At 34.6% G+C, this 21,674-nt stretch overlaps 4 protein-coding genes and 2 long non-coding RNA genes across 7 annotated transcripts; 4 read left to right on the top strand and 2 right to left on the bottom strand.

Annotated features, from left to right (window-relative positions):
- Positions 1–1,227: 1,227 nt before the first annotated feature.
- On the top strand, positions 1,228–10,456 carry LOC129790268 (C3 and PZP-like alpha-2-macroglobulin domain-containing protein 8). 2 transcript variants are annotated; one of them, XM_055827704.1, is made up of 4 exons: positions 1,263–1,464; positions 3,994–4,398; positions 7,490–7,966; positions 9,800–10,456. In XM_055827704.1, the coding sequence occupies exons 1-4, from the start codon at positions 1,455–1,457 to the stop codon at positions 10,246–10,248; spliced, it is 1,341 nt and encodes a 446-aa protein (XP_055683679.1). In that variant the 5' UTR covers positions 1,263–1,454; the 3' UTR covers positions 10,249–10,456. The 2 variants fall into 2 exon arrangements, with proteins under 2 accessions (XP_055683680.1, XP_055683679.1); XM_055827705.1 differs by lacking the exon at positions 7,490–7,966 and having other exon boundaries at positions 1,228–1,464.
- Positions 10,457–10,515: 59 nt separating this feature from the next.
- LOC129790431 (uncharacterized) lies at positions 10,516–11,044 on the bottom strand. The gene is made up of 3 exons (XR_008750556.1): positions 10,947–11,044; positions 10,733–10,864; positions 10,516–10,665 (listed from the first exon to the last, which is right to left on the bottom strand). It is a non-coding gene; the product is annotated as an uncharacterized LOC129790431 (long non-coding RNA).
- A 1,790-nt stretch (positions 11,045–12,834) lies between these two features.
- Positions 12,835–13,600, top strand: LOC129788334 (uncharacterized). Its single transcript, XM_055824300.1, has 3 exons — positions 12,835–12,886; positions 12,958–13,110; positions 13,190–13,600. The coding sequence occupies exons 1-3, from the start codon at positions 12,835–12,837 to the stop codon at positions 13,396–13,398; spliced, it is 414 nt and encodes a 137-aa protein (XP_055680275.1). The 3' UTR covers positions 13,399–13,600.
- A 132-nt stretch (positions 13,601–13,732) lies between these two features.
- LOC129790409 (lymphocyte antigen 6E-like) lies at positions 13,733–14,333 on the top strand. Its single transcript, XM_055827896.1, has 3 exons — positions 13,733–13,846; positions 13,920–14,054; positions 14,124–14,333. The coding sequence occupies exons 1-3, from the start codon at positions 13,795–13,797 to the stop codon at positions 14,324–14,326; spliced, it is 390 nt and encodes a 129-aa protein (XP_055683871.1). The 5' UTR covers positions 13,733–13,794; the 3' UTR covers positions 14,327–14,333.
- A 761-nt stretch (positions 14,334–15,094) lies between these two features.
- LOC129790408 (uncharacterized) lies at positions 15,095–15,824 on the top strand. Its single transcript, XM_055827895.1, has 3 exons — positions 15,095–15,258; positions 15,320–15,463; positions 15,530–15,824. Exons 1-3 carry the CDS (start codon positions 15,207–15,209, stop codon positions 15,730–15,732), a joined length of 399 nt encoding a protein of 132 aa, XP_055683870.1. The 5' UTR covers positions 15,095–15,206; the 3' UTR covers positions 15,733–15,824.
- A 456-nt stretch (positions 15,825–16,280) lies between these two features.
- LOC129790432 (uncharacterized) lies at positions 16,281–17,330 on the bottom strand. Its single transcript, XR_008750557.1, has 3 exons — positions 17,141–17,330; positions 16,578–17,069; positions 16,281–16,510 (listed from the first exon to the last, which is right to left on the bottom strand). It is a non-coding gene; the product is annotated as an uncharacterized LOC129790432 (long non-coding RNA).
- Positions 17,331–21,674: the final 4,344 nt, after the last annotated feature.

The following is a 21,674-nucleotide window of genomic DNA, read 5'->3' as shown; positions in this document are numbered from 1 at the left end:
CTAATTTATTTAGCAAAGTTTTTATGAAGATAAAATACGGTGAGATGGTCTTTGCGTACACAGCAAGTCACACGATTGATCCACCATCTCGCTCCATCGCTGGCGATGGAGAGAAAGCTCCTCTCTAGGAGGATCGAAAATTAACCGGCTCTGCAACAGAGTTGAATGAAAAGGAAGATTTTCTAGATGGGATTGGCTTGTGGGAAGGACTTTATGTACTTTTATGTGGCATTTCTATATTTTATTTGATGTTTATTTAATCAATTTTAATTACTGAATGTAAAAAAATCAAAAAGTTTTCCTTTGATATAGGGTGAAATTCAGTCTTAGGATTAAAAAAAATTTTTTACGAATTTTTGAAGTTTTCTTAAGCGAAAGTTAAGATTTCTAAAGTTCTCTTAAGAAAAAAATAGGATTTTTAAAATTTTTCTTAAGAATTCTTAATTTTTTTAAGAGTCCCCTTAGTTTTCTAAATCGAAAGTTAAGATTTCTTAAATTTTTGAAACCAAAAGTTGAGATTTCTCATAAAGAATAAAATATTTTTATAAATAATATTTTTAAAGTTTTCTCAGTTTTATAATTTTTAAGATTCCTAATTTTGCTGCCCGAAAGTGATCAGAAAAAATTTTCGAAAAATATGCGTTTTGCGCGATTCAGCCTGACTTAAGAAATCTTAAGTGATTAAAAATCTTTAGTTTTCCTTAAGAACGAAAATGAAAAAAAAAAAAAACTTACGGAATCTTAAGACTGACTGACCAGTGAATTTAATCTATAACGAGAATTAATGAGTTTAAAAGGTGAAATGTCCATAAAAACGTTGAAAATTGAAGCTGCATTGTAAAACCGGCTAAGTAGGTACGGAGCTCGGTATGAGCTTAGCCGGTTTTACAATGCAGCCCTCGAAATGTTCATTTTTTTTTGTCAATTTCTAGAAAATATGTTATTCAGAAGATACATCAAAGAACACTTAATTTATTGGCTGATTTTTACATAAAAAAAGGTTTAAAAAAATATTTTTAATGGTCAATAAATGACAAAATGTCATCAAAATGAATAAAGTCCTTTGATTCTGGAAAATCTTTGATATAAAATAAAATTCACCTCTTTGGTTTTTTTTAAATTCAAGCAATTAAATATTTTAAATAAGAAAAGAAACTTTCTAAATTAAATCCTTTTTCTTTAATTTAATCTTTAATCTACGCGCAGAACAACTTTGGTATATAAATCTGCGAGTGGGATGAGAGAGAATCAACGCTTGAGTTGGTGAAGTTATAAAAGGCCACCGAATGTTTGCCGGCTTCAGTAGTTGCGGCTATTCAGCAGTGAATTCATTGAATATTCTTCAATAAGAAACTCTAAATAAATTCCTCCGTGTTGCATTCTCTTCAGTGGACATTTTCCCTGCATTTATTTGCTCTTATTCTCAGTGAAAAATCAACGAAAAGTGAACCAAAATGCCAATTGGTGAGTTTTCTTTTTTTTTTTTTAACTTTCTGGAAAATCTGGAAAATTTTCATGTTTTTCGTTTATTTGGTGTGATGATCTCATCGTGTGTATAAATTCCATAAAATATTGAGGAGATTTCCACACGACTTTGGGTGTATTTTTCTGTGCTTTTTTGATACGAGGAGAAAATTAAATTCGATCTTTGCTGTGTGAGCTTTGGTGTTGTGGATGAATTTCAAATATTGGCTTTTAGAGATGATTACCATTCGATAAGAATTCGTGAGTTGAGACAATAATTTCCAGGTCCACTAGAGCATGACCTCTGGGAGTTGTTCCCATTTAGAATTTTTGCTTCTATGTGGCTGGTTCGTTGTATTTTACGTGTTAGAAGAAGATACAATGTGTGTGAGAATTAACATTGTGTGACCGCCACGTAAATTGCGCATCAGAATTCTTTTTCTTTGCTGAAAAAAAAAATTCTTTGGAAGATTTTCAAGATTTTTTTTTTCTAAAAATAGGCAACAGTTTCCCCACAATATTGCTGAATTATTGATTTCCCGCATCACATTTTATGGCTCATTAGGGCATAGTTTTCAACACAAACGGATAGCTTTTGGGCGGAGGGCATTGGTTCGTTGTCATCTGGTGTTGAGGAATCCGCAGGATTATAAATAAAAATCACATCGATTTGGCATGGCGCCAGAGTTGCGTGTCTATGAGAGAAACAGGAAAGAATGAGACCATCTTCTAGGCGTGGCTCATACTTTCTCATACCCACAAGAATATTTTCTGAAAGCGCAGTAAAAGATCCCATCATGCAGATGCACACAGAGAAACTCCATCCGTTTGGTCACCTGAAACGACGTGTGTAAGATGAGAGCACATTCGAAAATTCCACAGTGCAGAAAATGCTTCATTTTTCCTCTTCAAACCGCCTTCGCGTCTCAATAATTTTCTCAAGAACGCCAATGATGATGTCATCGCACTGCTGGCAGACAAATAAAATATTTAAACATGCAAAAAGCGCAATGGTGAGCAATTAAATGCAAATTTTGTCACCATTTGTGCCTTCGTGCGTGTGCAATTAACGAAAACTCTAAAAATTCAAATTTGGTGGTGGTCGATGGCGTTTTTTTTTGGAGGAAGCCCAAAAGCGTCCAGAGTGCAGTTAATTCGTGGAAATACATCGTATCATGGTGAAAAGCACGTGACCGTTAAGAGCTCGCCTAAATTGACTGCTAAATCCAATAAAGTCAATAAATTTGAGTAGCTGGAAAAATGCCCTGATAAGAGTTTTGCTCGTTTTGCCGGCTTTTGCGAGAAGATTTTATTGCCAACAGCAGTGAAAGTGATAAGAAAGCTTTCGAGATTTCAATTTAAATGCACATAATATAGTCATGAGAATTTATAGGGGAAAGCGGGCGGGTAATTGACTTGAATAGAATTATTTTTTTTTAATAGTTTTTATAGCATTCTTCTTTATTGGAAATTTTCTGCTCTACAGACTTCTCTTTAACACTCGGAGGACCGGGCAATTTTCACTTACGCGGAGGATGAAATTGGACAGCATGACCAACGGTTTTTTTTTCAAACATTTCAAGGAAAATATGGAAGATTGCATTTGCAAAATAACTATGCGTGCATATTTTATTCAATTAATGAGGGGATTTATTGCGCTTCGCGCAAATTTTGGATAAAAAAGTATGTATTATAATGGAAGATTGAAATCGATAGACAATCAAAAATATTGGTTTTTATGGGTGCGCTGAAACCACTTATCAATCTCAAAAGAAAACAATTTATGGAGGCTACCTGAAGGGTTTTTTTTAGATTAATCCTTGTATTTGCTTATTTTATTGAATTTTCCTAAGTTTTTATGTAAAAAAAAAAAGTAAACAACACTTTGACAATTGTGCAATCGAAAAAAAACCGTTGGTCACGGTGACCATTTTCATCCTCCGCGTATATTTTCGACTTTGACCTTAATTATCTTTTAAAAAGCAAAATATTTTTCGGATTTTCTTTAGCCTAACTTAAAGTAATTGAAATTCTTTACACATAGACGTGGTATTTATCACGATAGGTTCAATACATTTTAATCTATGACGATTTAAAAACTCGAAATGGACACGGTGTCCACATAAATCCTCTAAGTGTTAATTATTTTAATTTTTTAATTGCTATTTTTTAATTTTATTTTTCGGGTCATTTGAATGGTTTGAAATCTATTCCAGTTTTCTATGAAATTGTTCAAATGAATGAAAACTAAATTAAATTATTTTTTAAAATTAATTTTTATATGTGCTTTAAAAAGCATTAGAATAATATCATTTTATTAGGAACTTGTTAAGGGACTAACATAACAATTTTAAAAATTAACTAATGATCTCCTGAAGCTTTATCTTTAAAAGCTCTAAATCTTCCTTCTCAATTTCTTTTCACCTAAAAGATTTATCTTCAGAGACAATTTTTGAACTTATTCACATTTTATCTTCAGAATTTATCAGTGAATTTTAATTTATTGCTTTCTTTTTTTTGTGATCGCAGAAGTGGACACTGAAGATAAACTCGAATACCGCTTCTACCCGGTTACGAATCGCCTTGTAAACTTCAAGATCCGCGCCCCCAATGATGCTCACTTGGCTCTCACCACGGGCCCTGCGGAGTCTGACCCGATGATTGAGGTTTTCATTGGTGGATGGAAGAACACCAAGTCCGTCATCCGGAAGAATCGCACGAAGCCCGATGTAGTTGAAGCTGATACCCCGGATGTCCTCAATGCTGGGGAGTTCCGTGGCTTCTGGATTCGCTGGACGATGGACGGGATCATCACTGTGGGCCGAGAAGGCGAGGCTGCAGCTTTCCTCTCTTGGCAGGATCCCGACAATTGCCCCTTCAACTATGTGGGCGTCTGCACTGGATGGGGAGCAAGTGGATCGTGGATCATTGAAGGTGAGCCCTTAAATGGAGAACTTATTTTCGTGCATTTCAAAACTCTTTTATTTTATGAGAGAGACATTTTGTTAATGCTTTTTGGGAAACAAAACTACGGCATATTACAAAATTTCTCCTATGCAAATACATTTCGCCTCCGGCAAAAAAGTAATTCAACTACCCACATATGCTCAATAAATTCCCTCCGCAAGCAATTTTTGTTAATTCCAATAATAATAAAAATCCGGTGGCAGCTTCTTGGCAAAATATGTTACGTGAGCCTCTAAAAGAGATGATAAGCGCGTAATTCAATTCTATTGGATCACTCAAAAAGCTATCAAAGGTCATTAATGAATCACAGATGATGCTTGCTAATTAAATGAATGAAGTATAGGAGATATTTTAGGAATCTTACGGCGACAAATGATTCATTTAAGTGCTTAGAAGGTCATACGCTGAAAGATATTCGCTTCAAGTTTGGAATGTTGGAGAAGAATAAAAAAAATCTATTAGCTTTTTTGCAGACTTTTAGGATCAGAGATCATTAACTGAATTTTTCTCAATGGAGTTGTTGAGGCTAAACTTGAGTATTTGCTTAACACTTAGAGGATTTATGTGGACACCGTGGCCATTTCGAGTTTTTAAATCGTCATAGATTAAAATCTATTAGACCTATCGTGATCAGCATAACGTCTATGTGTAGAGAATTTCAATTACTTTAAGTTAGGTGAAAGAAAAACCGGAAAATATTTTTCCTTTTAAAAGATAATTAAGGTCAAAGTCGAAATTATACGCGGAGGATGAAAATGGACACCGTGTCCATTCAAATTCTCATACATTTTTGACAGCTTTTTGAGGTTATGTTTCCCCGTATTTTCCTGATCAGGATCTCTTGTTCACTTTTCTGCGATGAAAATCATTAGTGTGAACTCATTTTATTGCCGGAAGTGATCAAATAGTTTCTTCGAGAACTGAAGGAAGTGATTATTCAGGCGCATGAAGATAATCGGCAAAATTGTAGCAAAAAAATTATTTAAAACTGGCAGTTTTGCATGGATTCTACGCAACTTTTTTTCGTTATCAATTTTTTTGATAAGTTATTTAGAAATTGAATGCAATAATAATTGAAATAGATTAAGAATTAATCAAACTTTCAATCCTCATTCAATAAGCAGATCTACAATTAACAAAACATTTAATATTTGACCTTTTTATTATGATGGACACTGTGACCATTTTGATCCTCCGCGTAGGTAAAAAGTGTTCGGTCCTCCAAGTGTTAATAGAAAATACAAACAGCACGTGCTGTTTGCTCCCACCTTGTGGAAATTGAAGCATTTTAGCTTACAGAAGATTCCATCCATACACAACGATTTATTTTCTAAGCTTTTAATGTATTAAAGAAAAAAGTTTTCATTGTGGATTCATGTTTTTTTTAGGTATATAAATACCATAAAATAAGCTTTTTAAGCTTTTTGTTTTTAAAAATAATATTGAGATTATTCTAGTTGGCCCTTTAACTCACCAACAACCTATATAGCTTAGAAATTATTTAAATTAATAAATAATTGGTAGAAAAGGCTCCTTATCTTGTCTAACACCACACCTGCCAATAGACATAAAAATGTCCTTTTCACCTTTCGGCTCAAATTCCTTCTTTTAATAGTACAGCAGATTTAAAAATTTACCTCGAAATAATTAAACTAGGATATATGTAGATCCAATTTTTCTCGGGATCGGCCTAAAATTTGATCCTGATCAATTTCCCGTTGAAATTGGGGTCATACAGGTTGAGGAAAATGAGCACTTTCCTCGATTAATTTTCCCATATGTTTTCCAAGAATTTGAATGAAATTGTACAAGTGGCGCCAACTGGTGGTCATAAAATTAAATTTAGGTTGACAAATTTATGTTTTTTGTGACTTTATTTTCAAAGAATTTATGCTGTAATGTTATGTTTTTAGTGCATTTTATGCTTTTATATTAAAGAAATATGTGTAATAAGTGCATATAAATAACCCAAAGGGCAGTGCGATGTGACAATAAGTGCATTTTTTGTGGTCAAAAAAGGTGAAAAACATCACTTTTTCCAGGTGAGTTTTCCGCATGAAAAACACCTCAGAATGCAATGCGACTACCTCACAACGATTCTAGAACGCATGCAGAATCTGAGGAAATCATATTTGATCAGGGAAAACCCCCCAATTTTCCGAAACAGAGCTCCAAAGTTTTCCCGCGAAATTGCATAGGGTCGTAGTGGAGACATCATATCGCGTGAATTTTCCAATTTATTTGTATTAAAAATGCTATGAAACCCTTCACATAAAGTCTACAATGCATTTAGAATGTAAGGAAAATCAATTTAGGCCTGGAAAACATCTCAATTTTTAGGAAAACGCCCCAAAAAAATTCCAATCACCTCACATAAAAAATGTAAACAAAGGGTTGACAATATTGTCAATGATTTCGCGGGAAAACTTTGGAGCTCTGTTCCGGAAAATTGGGGGGTTTTCCCTGACCAAATATGATTTCCTCAGATTCTGCATGCGTTCTAGAATTGTTATGAGGAAGTTGCATTGCATTCTGAGGTGTTTTTCATGCGGAAAACTCACCTGGAAAAAGTGATGTTTTTCACCTTTTTTGACCACAAAAAATGCACTTATTGTCACATCGCACTGCCCTTTGGGTTATTTATATGCACTTATTACACATATTTCTTTAATATAAAAGCATAAAATGCACTAAAAACATAACACTACAGCATAAATTCTTTGAAAAAAAAGTCACAGAAAACATAAATTTCGTCAACTTGAAATTATTTTTGTGGCCACTCGTGGCGCCACCTGTTCAATTTTATTCAAATTCTTGGAAAACTATGGCGAAAATGAAAATGGGAAAATGCTCAGAAAGCTCAACCTGTAATACCCCAATTTCAACGGGAAATCAATCAGAATCAAATTCTGAGCCGTTCCTGAAAAAATTGGGATTACACGTGTCATTTTAATTATTTTGAGGTTGAGGTTAGAAAACATATTAATTTTCTTGGTCTATAATTATTCTCTGCAATAAAAAATCTTCTTGAACCTCATCAATAACCGAAAAAACCCAGGCGGTCCTGAGATGAAGACCCCCGATAATCTCAAGTACAACTTTGTCCCTGCCCTTGAGCACGGATCGGCCACAGTGGAGTTCCGGGGACCCTCGAATTGTCACATTGGGCTCATGTCGATGAACAATGAAAAGCTCCCCCTCACGGAGATCATCCTTGGCGGGTGGAACAACACAGCCAGCGTGATCCGCGTGAATCGCGAAACACCGGATCGTGTGCGTGTGGACACACCGAACATCGTGAGCTCAGCCCACTTCACGACATTCTTCATTGAGTGGCGCAATGGGTATTTGTCGGTGCGTCAGGGTGGCCCAAGGGGGGCCCTTATTATTGAGGCGCAGGAGAGGGTGCGCTTCCCAGTGAGATTCCTGGCTGTACGCACAGGATGGGGTGCCACGGGCAAGTGGAGGATTCACTTTGATGCACCCACTACAGGGAAGATCCCACCTCAAATTGGTTCCTTCCCGCCACGGCGAGGTACAAAGAAAAACAAATCTTGTGGTCGCTGTGATAAATCCCTAACTGATAATGCTCTACTCTGTGAAGCTTTCTGGTTGGACATTGGATTGCGAGATGAGACGCTTTTTAAAGATTTTTTTGTTTAACCCTTGGAATGCGGAGCGGGGTCGTTGAACGACCCCAGCGCTATATTTCGTGTTATATCTCCATAAATATAAAAGATACCATTCCCATCTTTTGGAAATAAGTTCCTTGGTTATCTGAGGAGGTTGTGTAAAAATTTCAGCTCAATCCGACCACCACAAGAAAAGTTATTAAGGAAAATGTAGAAGAAGGGAATTCAAAAATTGGTGTAACGGTCATGCTGCGGAAAATTTTTTAGAGCATAAACAACATAAAACATAATTAGAAGCATGTAAATGTGCAAAACAATAAAGAATATTCGAGAAATATTGCCATTTATCACTTTGCGGGAAGTGAGGGGTATGTGGGGAAGAGTGAAAAAATAATTGCAGTTTCTTGGCAAATTTCTCAAAAAGAAATTGTGAAAAATGATTGAAAAATGTTTTTCCCTAATATCTCCTTCTAAGTATTTTAGGGCGGCCAATTTGTGGTGCAGGGTGCAAGAGGACTATATAAGGAATCTATAGGCACTAACCCGACAACTCCAGGTTGTATAGTTTGGGAGAAAATTGGCCTTCTTTTTGGGGTCGTTCAACGACCCCACCTTCGCATTCTACGTAACTACCAAGGCCTCCGCATTCCAAAGGTTAATTTTTATTATTGTGAGTTCTTCTTTTTATCAGGATTCCCCGCATTCTATAAAAATATTAATTATGGAGGCCTGATGAAGGAGATAAAGTTCATGAAATGTCGTACGAAAGCTATAATTTTTTTCAATTCGTAAAGGGATGACCGTGGGTGATTAATGGGATTTTTTGAAAAAACGGATTTTCGGTCTTACGCTCGGCTAATTAATTTTTATTTCTACAGATTGGCCACCAAGGAGAGGAGATAAGGAAAGTTGTGTTGTGGATGTAGTGATTTTTGAATATTTCTTGACGTGGTTAATTTGGCCATTGATTGCCCCCTGAGGAAGGACTAAAATAGTCCGAAACGTTGGCCAGAAATAAAAATTAATTAGCCGAGCGTAAGACCGAAAATCCGTTTTTCAAAAAATCCCTATAATTTTTTTTTGAAAATTCTAAAGCAAAAAAAAAAAAACTTAAATCTTCTGAAAAAGTTAAAATAAAGTTAAAATGTGTCTTATCTCGCACAACGTTAATCTTCAATTTCTATATATTTATTTATTTAACAGATTTAATCTCTGGATTTAATGCAGAAACACTTTCTCGTCGAATTGTCTGCTGTGCTGTCCTAATTTTCCACTAAAATATTTTAATATTTAGAATGAGTAGGACAGAGATTTAGAGATAAATTAAAAGGATTCATTATGTCTTTACAAGCTCTTTCTTAGTCTGAACTTAAGGGACTCTAAAAATGTTTGAGATTTCAAAGGAAAATCTTTTTTTTTTTGATTTACAGGATTCTATATTTATTTTTCAATTTTAAAATTTATTTATTTTTCATTATATTTTCCTTAAAAACTTTTTCAATTTTTGTCTATATTAAATGTTTTATTCAGAGCGTTTTTTTAGGTAATTAGGTAATAATAAAGCGTAATAAATTGGCTAACTAAAAAAATTCTAAATCTAATTTTCATATTTAAATGCAATTGGTTTAAAATTAAATCCAAATTAATCTCACGCATGGTCTCTCGGTGTCGTAATTAATTAATATTCTTAATTAATATATTTTTTTAACAATTCTTTTTATTTTTAAATTTTTCAGACACTCCAGGCGGTCTGGTCTCAAGCGGTGGATCTGCTTGCTGGGTTCCAGCCAGTGGGGGTCAGGTTCCCGATGGTGCCGTCCCCGGTGGTCACGATGGGGAGCAGCTTTACGTGGCTCGTGCCAGATACGGCGGTGGCCTTATTCCTGGGAAACTCGTTCCATCCCACGGTGTCTGCTACGTACCATGGGGTGGTGGTGAGAATTCCGTGACGGAGTATGAAGTTCTCTGCGGCGGTGGAAGCTGGGTGCCCGGAACCGGAGACGCCATTCCGCCCAATGCATTGCCAGCTGGTGAAACGGAAGAGGGTGAACCCTTGTTTATTGGACGTGCCAATCACGAGGGTACCATCACCGTGGGCAAAGTTCAACCATCCCATGGATGTGTCTACATTCCGTACGGCGGCGAAGAGCTTCGGTACGATCAGTACGAGATCTTTGTTCAGTGAATCGCGCACTACTCACCTTTTTGAATCTCTTTTTCTATATTTGCTAAACTTTGCAAAATTTTTTTTGATGATGATTTTGTAGTTGGTTATACAAAGAAATTCTCCGTTCACTATGAAATAAGTTTTTTTTTGGAATGCTATATAATATTATTATTTAAATAATGTAAAATTGCTGAAGCAATAAATGCACAATGTGTATGTTAAGAAATGTTTTTTATTTGATTTTTTATTTAAAAATAAAATAAGTTACAAGTAGGAATAAAATCGAGAAGAAGAGGTTGCCTCTTAATTTAAGAGATCCATTGCAATTGCTGCCTTCGCAAAGGTAATAGGAAGTAATTTCAACGCTAGGATTGCCGATAGTTCCGCAGTAGTTTCTTACACCACAATCTCGCAACACAACGTCTGTCCCATTTACTAGAACGTACGAAAAGAATTTATGTAAAAAAAAGTTCTTAAATATTTTTTTCTTTTCAAATTTTACCATATCCAACAGCTTTGAGGCATCTATTTCCAATATCACCTAATTCCGGGCAGTTTATTGGCTCCAAATTAGTTCCATCAATGCAATTATCATTGAGAATAGAATCGCACGAGTAGCACGTTAAAGCAGACACTACAAAACATCCCCAAAAATGCCATTAAAATCACTTTTAATAACTTTCATAAAGAATTTTATTTATGATCTTCGTTCATACCTTTTGAGGCACAAAAAACCACCAAAACCACACAACTTAAAGCCACTTTATTCATTTTATCATCAGAGAAGAAGAAAAACTTCTGCGATTTTTCAAATGTTACAAAATAATCTGAAATGATCGTATTCTTTGGGTTTTGTACGAGTAATATTTCTTTTATCTTTCTTCTGAACGACTTCACGGAAAAAGTTTATCTTTTTGATAAGACAAATCTTCGCGAAAATTGTTTCACAATACGCATGAGAGGGGCCAATAACTCACATGGAAAGACTTTAATGTAGATTGGGCAATTCCTCGTCAATGGTTTGTGTTGAAATAATCTAAGAGAGATAAAATCGTCTTACACCCATCATTTAGAGTTTTCTTTGGGATTCTTTGGTGATACTGGATGAAAGCTTTTCTAAGTAAGGAGTTTAGAATGGTTTAAGTTCAGTCATCATTAGAATTTAATCCTAGATTTAATAAAATAATTTTAAATGTTTGAGATCACAAAAGAGCATCCCTATGGAGCATCAGGAAGGACGAAAAACGAAAATGCCAAAAATGTCTTTATTTGATCTCAAATAAATCCCCAAAAATATATTTGAATTCTTTATTGTCCTTAAAGAGTTAACTTTCCTTTAATAAAAAAAACTTTTAACTACCTATTTAAAGAAAAAAAAATCTTTATTTTAACAGAGCTTAAGTCCAAATTCTTTATATTTTTCAATAACTTCCTTTCGGTTTAAAATACATACAATTTTATTTTTATAAATTATTATAATTATCCAAAAATTTCCCCTAAAGTGCCATTTTAATGATTGAATAAAAAATGATCATTGGCACAATGGCAGAGATCTCTCCTCGTGTGAAATGTGCAGAATTTTTACCATTACTGCCATTACTTCCATTACTGCCATTACTGCCATTATCGCCATTTTTGCCATTATTGCAGAGATCTGTCTCACAAATCACGCAGGTAACCATTGATAAATTTTGGAAGACTGCACTCCCACACTCAGTGCCCGTATCGATGCATTTTCTTTCAGTTTTTGTAGCTTGATTTTCTGTATTTTTTCGAAAAGAAAATTTTAGAAATGATTTTTTTTTCTAAAGATTAAACAAAAAATTCTTACCAACTATTGAAACAATTTTGGCACAAACTTCATTTTCATCGCATTGAGTGATGTTAATTTTAGATTTATCCATTGGGTCAGCACATCCAGGATCGGTGGTAGAGCAGCAGGTGTAGCAGGAAATGCAAAAGACTATAAAGAGGAAAAAATGATTTTTTTAAAGAATTTTTTCATTAAATGATTTATCAAAAGAATTTTTTATTTATTTCTTTACCTGAAGACACTCCAATGGTCAGTAAGATTGCCAAGATGAGAATTCTGCCCATTTTCTTTTAATTTTCAACTTGGAAAGGAAGAGCAATTATTCGCAAGATTTTCTTCTTCTAGAATATTTCCTTGAGAACAACAAAAAGCACATTCAACTGAGATTTGATTTGAATTTTAAAATAACTTTCAGCCCTTTCAGCAAATTAACATTTTTTTGTTGAAAAATTTAGTACATTTTAGAATGCTGTTTTAACAGCTAGGAAGTGTCTCAGGTGGATTAATTTAAAAGATCATTTAAGCATAAATAACTGACAAATTGTAGGTTAAAAAAAAAGTTAAATGAATGATCGAACGTTAGGGCAAAAAAATCTTCAATGAAAAATAGAGGGGAAATACTATCAGCAAATTTTATCAATAAACTCAACCCTTTCAATTATATTATTTTACATATTTATTGATTGATAGGTAATTTATATAAATAGTAGAAACAATAGGGACCTAAGCTTAGTTTGGTTTCGGATATTCTCAAAGAGTTTTTCAAAGAACTTAGGTACAAAGCAAAAAAAATGGGAAGAATTCTTTTATTCATTGCTCTCCTTATTTTTGGAGTTTCTCAGGGTAAATTAACTAATTTAATTACATTTTTGATTTTTTTCAAAATGAATTTTAAAAATATATTTTTTTCTTAGTTTTTGGTACAAAGTGTTACGATTGTCGCGATCAAAGCTCCGACGGTTCCAGTACGAACTGTGCAGATTTGGTGGATGTTTCGAAAATAAAAAAAGTCGATTGCGGAAGTAACCAGCAGTGTTATACAATGAAGGTGGACTTGCAAATAGACGGTGAGTTTATTGTTGTATTTATTTTGTTTTATATTTTATTTATTAAACAAATATAACAATTATTTGATTTTCAAAACAGGTCTGAATCAAACAGTTCAAACGTCAAGAGGATGCATTTCAAAAAGTTTAACAGACTGCAATTCTATTTTTCCATTTCCATGGACTACAATAACTTCCTGCGATATTTGCGACAAGGACTATTGCAATAATTCAGTGAAGCTTACTGGAAAGATCTATGCTGTTCTACCCATGATTATTTCCCTCCTGATTGCTAAGACGGCATTTTAAATTATCAATCAAAAATTGAATTATTAATCGAAATATTTTTTTTTAAATAGATAAATTAGCTTAAAATTATGGTTTTTGCAAATTGTGAAATTCTCTAAGGTAAATCTATTTTAAACAGAATGAAAAGACATTATCAGAAAATTTTTTGAAATAAAGGAAAATAAAAAAAAGTATTAAAATTTTCCTGGAAAAATAATAGAGAGATAAAATTATTGATTAGGCAGATCAGGTGGAGAAATTTTCGCAATTTTTTTTTATCAAAAACGTGGAAGTACTTCAAAGATTATTTTACTTCAATGTTTGGCTGATAATTAATCTCTATAAATATCAATGTCGATGACAAATTTTGGTTCATTTTCTATGTGGAAGTTCTTTAGAAAGTTTTAAGGGGAAGACATGGCAAAAAATATTTTAGTAGCTGCTCTTTTTATTCTCGGAGTTTCTCAAGGTAAGAAAAATATATATAAATAAATATTGAATGAAGGAGTAACTTTCAATTTAATAATTTATTATTTTTGTAGTGTCTTCCATAAAGTGCTATTTTTGTGCCTCCACCACCGACTGTGCTGATCCCGTGAATACAGCTGCAATTGAGACGTTTGATTGTGAAAATGAGCAGGTTTGCTATAAAATGGGAATCAGATTTCAAATAGCAGGTTAGTACATTATTTCATTAAATAAAAAAAATATTTACTTGATAATAAAACTTTTAAAAAATAAAACAGGCCTCGATCAATCAGCAATTGCAAGAGGTTGCATTCCAGCTGATTCACCCTGTACTGCAGCTGATCTAGGACTGAGAATTTCAATAACTTCCTGCCATCTCTGCGATACGGATTTGTGTAATGCTTCTGTGAGGCTCACTGGAGGGATCTATGCTGTCCTCCCTATGATTGTATCCCTCTTGATTGCTAAAATAAAATTCTAAAACCAAATATTTTAATTCTATTTTTGTATTTAATTTTTTTTGTATAAAATTAAAAAGTTTTTTTTAAAGATTTTTAAAATTCTACCATTTTTTACCAAATTGTGACGAAAACGACATGTAAAAAAATCAATTTCTAGTATATAAAAATAATTCCCGGCTGACCATACACCTACGTTTTTTTTGCCTATATACTTACATTCTTTGTCCGTTCTCGAAAAAGTTGATCACAAGATTTTAATCTAATATTTTTGAAAGAACCAACACTTTTATTTCAATTAAAACGCCTAATAATTATGTCTTAAGATTAACGAAAAAAAAGATGACGCAAAATTATAGAATTGGCTTTCCCAGCTGGGTTGGAGTAAGAAATTAAAAAATTACGGTAATATTTTTTAACAGTATTTAGAAAAGAGAAGTAACTCATCTAATTTTCCAGCAGTACTGTATTGATTGTTTCTCTTAACAAAGTAGGTAATAATTGACGCCACGTGAACTGGCGTCAAATTGGCACCAATGTGTTAAAAAAAATATCGAATTTTCGTCTCAATTAATTTTTATCTCACAGAAAATTGAATGAAATTCATTAAAAATATCATAAATCATTCATATAAAATAAAATTTGGTGGAAAATATGATAAAATTGATGAAAAGATAATTTTACATTTCGTCACATTATCAATGAATAAAAGTACTTACTTCAAGAGAGTATTACGTACTTTTAGCTGATAATTCACAAATATATCAGGGACTGATTACAAATTTGAGCTCAGTTCGTATTCGGATATTCTCCAGGAATTATCAGAAGAATATTGTTTTAATGATTTTACTTAACTGATTGTGAGATTATTTCGGAAAGTTTTCTAAATTAAAAAAAAAAAATATGGCAAAATTAATAATTTTAGTTGCTTTCTTTGCATTTGGGGTGTCTCAAGGTAAGAATATTAAATTAGTTTTCTTTGTCAAATAATAATTTTGACTTTTTTCTTTATAAAGTTTATTCCCTGTATTGTTTTACGTGTAACTCCACCTTAAGTGCTACCTGTGCTAATCCTGAGGATCAGTGGGAAGATCTTGATACCATCGATTGCGGAAGTGAAGGACTGTGCAGTAAAATAACGTTGAGATTCCAAGTTGGGGGTGAGTTTGAATTATTTTCAATTTCTTTTGATTTTTATTTCTTAAAAAAATCTTTTTTACAAAAAGGTTTCATTTACACAACAACGGAAAGAGGATGCGTTCCTGCTGGCACGGAGTGTAGTCGTTATCATACTGCTGAGGGAGTTAAATTAATTAATTGTGCAATTTGCGACACAGAGTACTGCAATAGGTCTGGAAAACTCACTGGAGGAATCTTTGCTGTTCTTCCGCTGATTATTTCTTTCCTCATCATTAAGATAATGACTTAAAAACATCCTTTGGCCAAATGATTCTGTTGATATTATGTGATAAAATTTATTCAAGCTTTTTTTTTTTAATATTAAAGATTAATTGTTTCTTCTTCTCGTCTATCTTCTTCTCTAACTTCTTCCTTTTCTTCACACATAATGCAACAACAATCAATTGTAGCTTCTACAGCGTCTATAATATCATCCGTCTGATCATTTGCGGAAGATTCTGGGCAATTTGAGCAGAGAACTGATCGGAAAGAGAAGGTTTAAGTCTCAAAAAAAAAAAAAAAAAAAAAACCAAAACCAACATTGAGAAAGTCCAAGACCCCCAAGACCTAATAGAGCAGCGAATAAAATAATTATTGCCATATTTTCAATTCATTCACTACGTCTTATGTCCAAAAACGTACTAAAGAGCAATCATCATTCATTGCTTAATTCAACCAAAATTTCTTATCAAGTAGAGAGATAAAGTAAAATTCAATGATAACGTATAGACGTTATCTATGCGTAGTAATTTGATTTACTACACCACCCTAATTTTCTCTAAAAATAATGTTGTTAAAAAATTTGTCGCGTTTTTTATTGCTTTAAACTTACAAAAAATATAATTTGTAATTTTGTCAGAATTTTCATCTTCAAAAGAATTTTCCTCAAAGTCTATTCATTTCTTGTGCATCTTCCCTTTTATCTTCTTCCTTATTTTCGCACATAAGGCAACAACAATCAATTGTTGCATCGATTACTTCATCCGTTGGATCAGTTGATGTAGATTCTAGGCACTCAGCACAAAGAACTAGAACATTGAAACTTTATATTTAAATAAAAAATAAATAAAATAATTATAATGAGAAAAAAATTACATTGAGATATTCCAAGACCCAATAGAGCTGCAAATAGAATTATTACGGCCATATTTTCTTCTGGATTTTAGCTTTTCTTCTTCTGCACGTTTAAGACTCAAAAATGTACTAAAGAGGAATTAACGAACATTGCCTATTTAGTAGTTCTTATCGACTGGAGATATGAGTTTAGGCCAGTGATAACCTGTAGACGTAATGTGTACGAGTTGGTATTTCACTTGCGTAGTTACTTGATTAATCACTCCATCATTTTAAAAAATTAATAAACTTATTAGTAAAATATTTTATTTGTCATTTTAGCCATTAAAAAAACCTTTTCATTAATCAAATGAGATTTCCTCCAATTCTATCTTGTTTCTTCTCTTGATTCATTTCTTTCTTCCTCTTTTTTGCACCGACGACAACAACATTCTATACAGCATACGGTTACTTCTTCAGCAATGTCTCTCATTATATCATCATCCGTAGATTCCAAGCACTCTACACAAAGAACTGGAGTTAAAAATAAATCAAAATTAAAATCTCAAAATAAGAATTTCGTTTAATAATTACAATGCACTCACATTGAGAAATTGCAAGACCTAAGAGAGCTGCAAAGGCTGCAAATAAAACTATCACTGTCATGTTTTTTTTTAATTGAAAATTATAATTATTTGATCTATTTGTTCTTCACTGATTTATTTGGGAACACGAGAAAAATCTACTACATATAGGTGAATTCAGAATTTTAACTGCGCGAGCACTACAATAAAGTTTGGCGTCAAAACCGGTGCTGAATGAATTGGAAATTCCACCTGGCTCCAACTATCTGAGCTGAGAGTGGCAACGAGTTGAAAGGGAACGGCCTATACATTTTGTCTCATTTGTTTAGAATTTTTTATGCTAATATTAGAGAAAAAGAGGCATGTATATCTTTAGGATGATGTAGATAGAATGGATGAGAATATTTCATTCAATCACAAGTAGGCTGTAGCAGCATGTGGCGCATCTATTAAAATTTACTCGATTTAATATTAAAGTAGATACGAGAAAAGGTTGCGTAGCCGACGAAGAGCCACAATTGATAGATTTGTAGTTAGTAGAAAATTCTAATTGGCTCAGCAAGAATTTTCAGCAAGTATAGAATCATCACATACTGAGTTTCTGCGCCAATTGCACTAGTAGCTCACAGTGAATAACTACCATTTCGACCATTTCATAGTTATTTAATTAATTTCTTCACGCCCATAATTTTTAATAATTTATTTTCTTAAAAAAAAAAAATGTTATAAAACTTTCTCAATCTTTGAGTCAAATAATATTATTTGTCATTTTAGCCTTTTTCAAATATTTTCTTCTCATTAAAAGTTTATCTTGTTTCTTCTCTTGCTTCCTTTTTTTCTTCTTTTTTCTTACACAGAAGACAGCAACCTTCTATACAGCAATCGGCTACATCTTCAACAATATCATCCTTAACATCATCTACAACAGATTCAAAGCAGTTTGCACATAGAACTGGTATAAAAAAATCAAAATTAAATTTTTAAGACAAGTATTACGTTTAAGAATTACGACACTCACTTTGAGAAATTCCAATACCTAAAAGAGCTGCAAATAAGACTATTACTGCCATAATTTTAATTCAAAAAATATTAATTTTCTGCTCTGTTTGTTCACCACGTTTGAAGTGTGAAAATGAACTAAATAACAGGTATTTTTCACTGATTTATTTAGGTAGAAACATAGATTTCCTTATCAAAATGAGATTGAAAGAAAATTTGATTAAAAAAATCAAGTCTTTTCCTCAAGATTAGCAGCCGTTTAATTTTTAAAGATTTTAGCTGTGTTTCTTTCAGACACAGCTTTTGTGTACCGAGCAAAATCGAAAGTCGTCAGATCGGGCTCAAACTTGGGATGAGCACGAACTAGGGTCCCCACATTCCAAAAAACGTATGCGCCAAAAAAAATTTTTTCCGGCCGTCTGGCCGGCCGGATTATAAACTTAAATTGCAAGAGAACGGTAATAGATAGAGACTTGCGGTAAACGGCAAAGTTTAAATATCGACCTGAAGAAATCTGATTATGAGGTCAAATCCACTCCCCCGCCCCTCCGTCCGCCATTTTGAATAACCTCAAAATTTTGTTTTCGCTATATCTCAGCCCCTGTAATAGCTAAAAATCTGAAATTTTGATATGTTATAGGGGCCATCAAGAGCTTTCCAACGATACCTCATTTTCGAAAATCGGTCAAGCCGTTTAGCCAATATGGCTGCCACAATTTTTCATCGAAAATGGACCATAACTCAAAAACGGCTTGACCGATTTTGATCAACCCGGGGTCAAATGAAAGATCTCAACAAACCCTACAACTCTCTAGAACATCCGAAGTTTCAAAAGTGACCGCTAGGGGGCCAAAAATCAAAAACAAAATTTTCGATGAGTTTTCGATTAATATCTCGAAAACGCCATCAAAATCGGACTTGTAGAACCCGAGATATGACATGCCAACTTTGGAAGGCTATATCTCTAGAACGGATCCATAGATTTTCTTCATTTTTGGCATGGAGCTAGATACTATGTATAGTCAGCTATAACATATCAAAGAATGAAAAAAAATTATGTCGCCGTTTTCGAGATATTCATCGAAAACTAATTGTTGTGGTAGAACGCGACAGTCAATGCTGCCATCTCTGTCGCGCCCTAACACAACGAGTCGCTCCTCGCGACGAACTCGTTCTCTTCCTACGGTGACTGTCAACGTCAACGTGTTTACACGTACCGTACCGTACTATTAGAGACCGAAATACACCGTAGAGGGGCTCCTCTTCCAAATCAACCAGCGACGGATGCTCCTGGCCCAAGCCGTGCTCAACCAGCGACGGATGCTTCTGGCCCAAGCCGTGCTTAACCAGCGACAGATACTTCTGGCCCAAGCCGTGTTCAACCAGGGCAAACGCATGCCGTTGGAGCCATGGAGAACAATTGGCCGCAAAGGAATGTCCCGTACTTGTCAACAAATTGCTACAGCATTTGTTGAAGATCCCGCAATGTCGTATAGAGACATTGTGGCTCAAGGAGGGGCTCAAGAGAAAGATGGCGACGACGGCCCGCCGAGGAGCAAAAGAATATTAATGAAAGCGATGCAAGCGTACCAAACTAATTTAAATGACTTCGAAGATCTACGAAGGAAGTCGGCGAGAAACAGAAATTTTGATATGTTGTAGGGGCCATCAAGAGCTTTCCAACGATACCTCATTTTCGAAAATCGGTCAAGCCGTTTAGCCAATATGGCTGCCACAATTTTTCATCGAAAATGGACCATAACTCAAAAACGGCTTGACCGATTTTGATCAACCCGGGGTCAAATGAAAGATCTCAACAAACCCTACAACTCTCTAGAACATCCGAAGTTTCAAAAGTGACCGCTAGGGGGCCAAAAATCAAAAACAAAATTTTCGATGAGTTTTCGATTAATATCTCGAAAACGCCATCAAAATCGGACTTGTAGAACCCGAGATATGACATGCCAACTTTGGAAGGCTATATCTCTAGAACGGATCCATAGATTTTCTTCATTTTTGGCATGGAGCTAGATACTATGTATAGTCAGCTATAACATATCAAAGAATGAAAAAAAATTATGTCGCCGTTTTCGAGATATTCATCGAAAACTAATTGTTGTGGTAGAACGCGACAGTCAATGCTGCCATCTCTGTCGCGCCCTAACACAACGAGTCGCTCCTCGCGACGAACTCGTTCTCTTCCTACGGTGACTGTCAACGTCAACGTGTTTACACGTACCGTACCGTACTATTAGAGACCGAAATACACCGTAGAGGGGCTCCTCTTCCAAATCAACCAGCGACGGATGCTCCTGGCCCAAGCCGTGCTCAACCAGCGACGGATGCTTCTGGCCCAAGCCGTGCTTAACCAGCGACAGATACTTCTGGCCCAAGCCGTGTTCAACCAGGGCAAACGCATGCCGTTGGAGCCATGGAGAACAATTGGCCGCAAAGGAATGTCCCGTACTTGTCAACAAATTGCTACAGCATTTGTTGAAGATCCCGCAATGTCGTATAGAGACATTGTGGCTCAAGGAGGGGCTCAAGAGAAAGATGGCGACGACGGCCCGCCGAGGAGCAAAAGAATATTAATGAAAGCGATGCAAGCGTACCAAACTAATTTAAATGACTTCGAAGATCTACGAAGGAAGTCGGCGAGAAACAGAAATTTTGATATGTTGTAGGGGCCATCAAGAGCTTTCCAACGATACCTCATTTTCGAAAATCGGTCAAGCCGTTTAGTCAATATGGCCGCCACAATTTTTCATCGAAAATCGACCATAACTCGAAAACGGCTTGACCGATTTTGATCAACCCGGGGTCAAATGAAAGATCTCAACAAACCCTACAACTCTCTAGAACATCCGAAGTTTCAAAAGTGACCACTAGGGGGCCAAGAACCAGAAACAAAATTTTCGATGAGTTTTCGATGAATATCTCGAAAACGACGACATAATTTTTTTTTCATTTTTTGATATGTTGTAGCTGACCATATTATCTAGCTTCATGCCAAAAATGAAGAAAATCTATGGATCCGTTCTCGAGATATAGCCTTCCAAAGTTGGCATATCATATCTCGGGTTCTACAAGTCCGATCTTGATCAACTCAAGCGCAAATGAAAGGTTTCGAGAAACCCTACAAATGTCTAGAACATTGCAACTTCGAGAAATGACCGCAAGAGGCGCTAAAGTCAAAAACAAAGTTTTCGAAAATTTCGAACTCGAATTTTTCGAAAATGGCGACATACATTTTTTTTTCATCTTTCGATATGTTATAGCTGACTTCAAGACCTTTCAAACAAAAAAAAATTTATGAAAATCTATGGATCCGTTCTCGAGATATGGCGTTTTAAAGATTTCTTAGGGTATGACTTTTCAACTTTTCCCGACTTTGCGCATATTTAAATTAATTCGCGTTCTAGTTTGCTCTCACAAAATTGGTACACTGAAAGAAACACAGCTCTCGTAAGCTTGGTCAGCTTACCAGTACATTTTAAAATTATTTTAGGTGACTTTAGACTTAAAACAAAAAGACATATTAATCAAGATTTTATTA

The sequence above is a fragment of the Lutzomyia longipalpis genome, chromosome 2 (genome assembly GCF_024334085.1).
Source record: "Lutzomyia longipalpis isolate SR_M1_2022 chromosome 2, ASM2433408v1".
Taxonomy (NCBI): Eukaryota; Metazoa; Arthropoda; class Insecta; order Diptera; family Psychodidae; genus Lutzomyia; species Lutzomyia longipalpis.
Note: the sequence above shows the minus strand (reverse complement) of the source record. Positions and strands in the feature narration are given on the sequence as shown.

Coding starts and splice junctions, on each gene's coding strand:
- LOC129790268 (XM_055827704.1), top strand. Junction 4,399..7,489: donor TGGATCGTGGATCATTGAAG/GTGAGCCCTTAA, acceptor GAAAAAACCCAG/GCGGTCCTGAGATGAAGACC. Junction 7,967..9,799: donor TTCCTTCCCGCCACGGCGAG/GTACAAAGAAAA, acceptor TAAATTTTTCAG/ACACTCCAGGCGGTCTGGTC.
- LOC129788334 (XM_055824300.1), top strand. CDS start 12,835: ATGGGAAGAATTCTTTTATTCATTGCTCTCCTTATTTTTGGAGTTTCT. Junction 12,887..12,957: donor TATTTTTGGAGTTTCTCAGG/GTAAATTAACTA, acceptor TTTTTTTCTTAG/TTTTTGGTACAAAGTGTTAC. Junction 13,111..13,189: donor GGTGGACTTGCAAATAGACG/GTGAGTTTATTG, acceptor TTTTCAAAACAG/GTCTGAATCAAACAGTTCAA.
- LOC129790409 (XM_055827896.1), top strand. CDS start 13,795: ATGGCAAAAAATATTTTAGTAGCTGCTCTTTTTATTCTCGGAGTTTCT. Junction 13,847..13,919: donor TATTCTCGGAGTTTCTCAAG/GTAAGAAAAATA, acceptor TTATTTTTGTAG/TGTCTTCCATAAAGTGCTAT. Junction 14,055..14,123: donor AATCAGATTTCAAATAGCAG/GTTAGTACATTA, acceptor AAAATAAAACAG/GCCTCGATCAATCAGCAATT.
- LOC129790408 (XM_055827895.1), top strand. CDS start 15,207: ATGGCAAAATTAATAATTTTAGTTGCTTTCTTTGCATTTGGGGTGTCT. Junction 15,259..15,319: donor TGCATTTGGGGTGTCTCAAG/GTAAGAATATTA, acceptor TTCTTTATAAAG/TTTATTCCCTGTATTGTTTT. Junction 15,464..15,529: donor GTTGAGATTCCAAGTTGGGG/GTGAGTTTGAAT, acceptor TTTTACAAAAAG/GTTTCATTTACACAACAACG.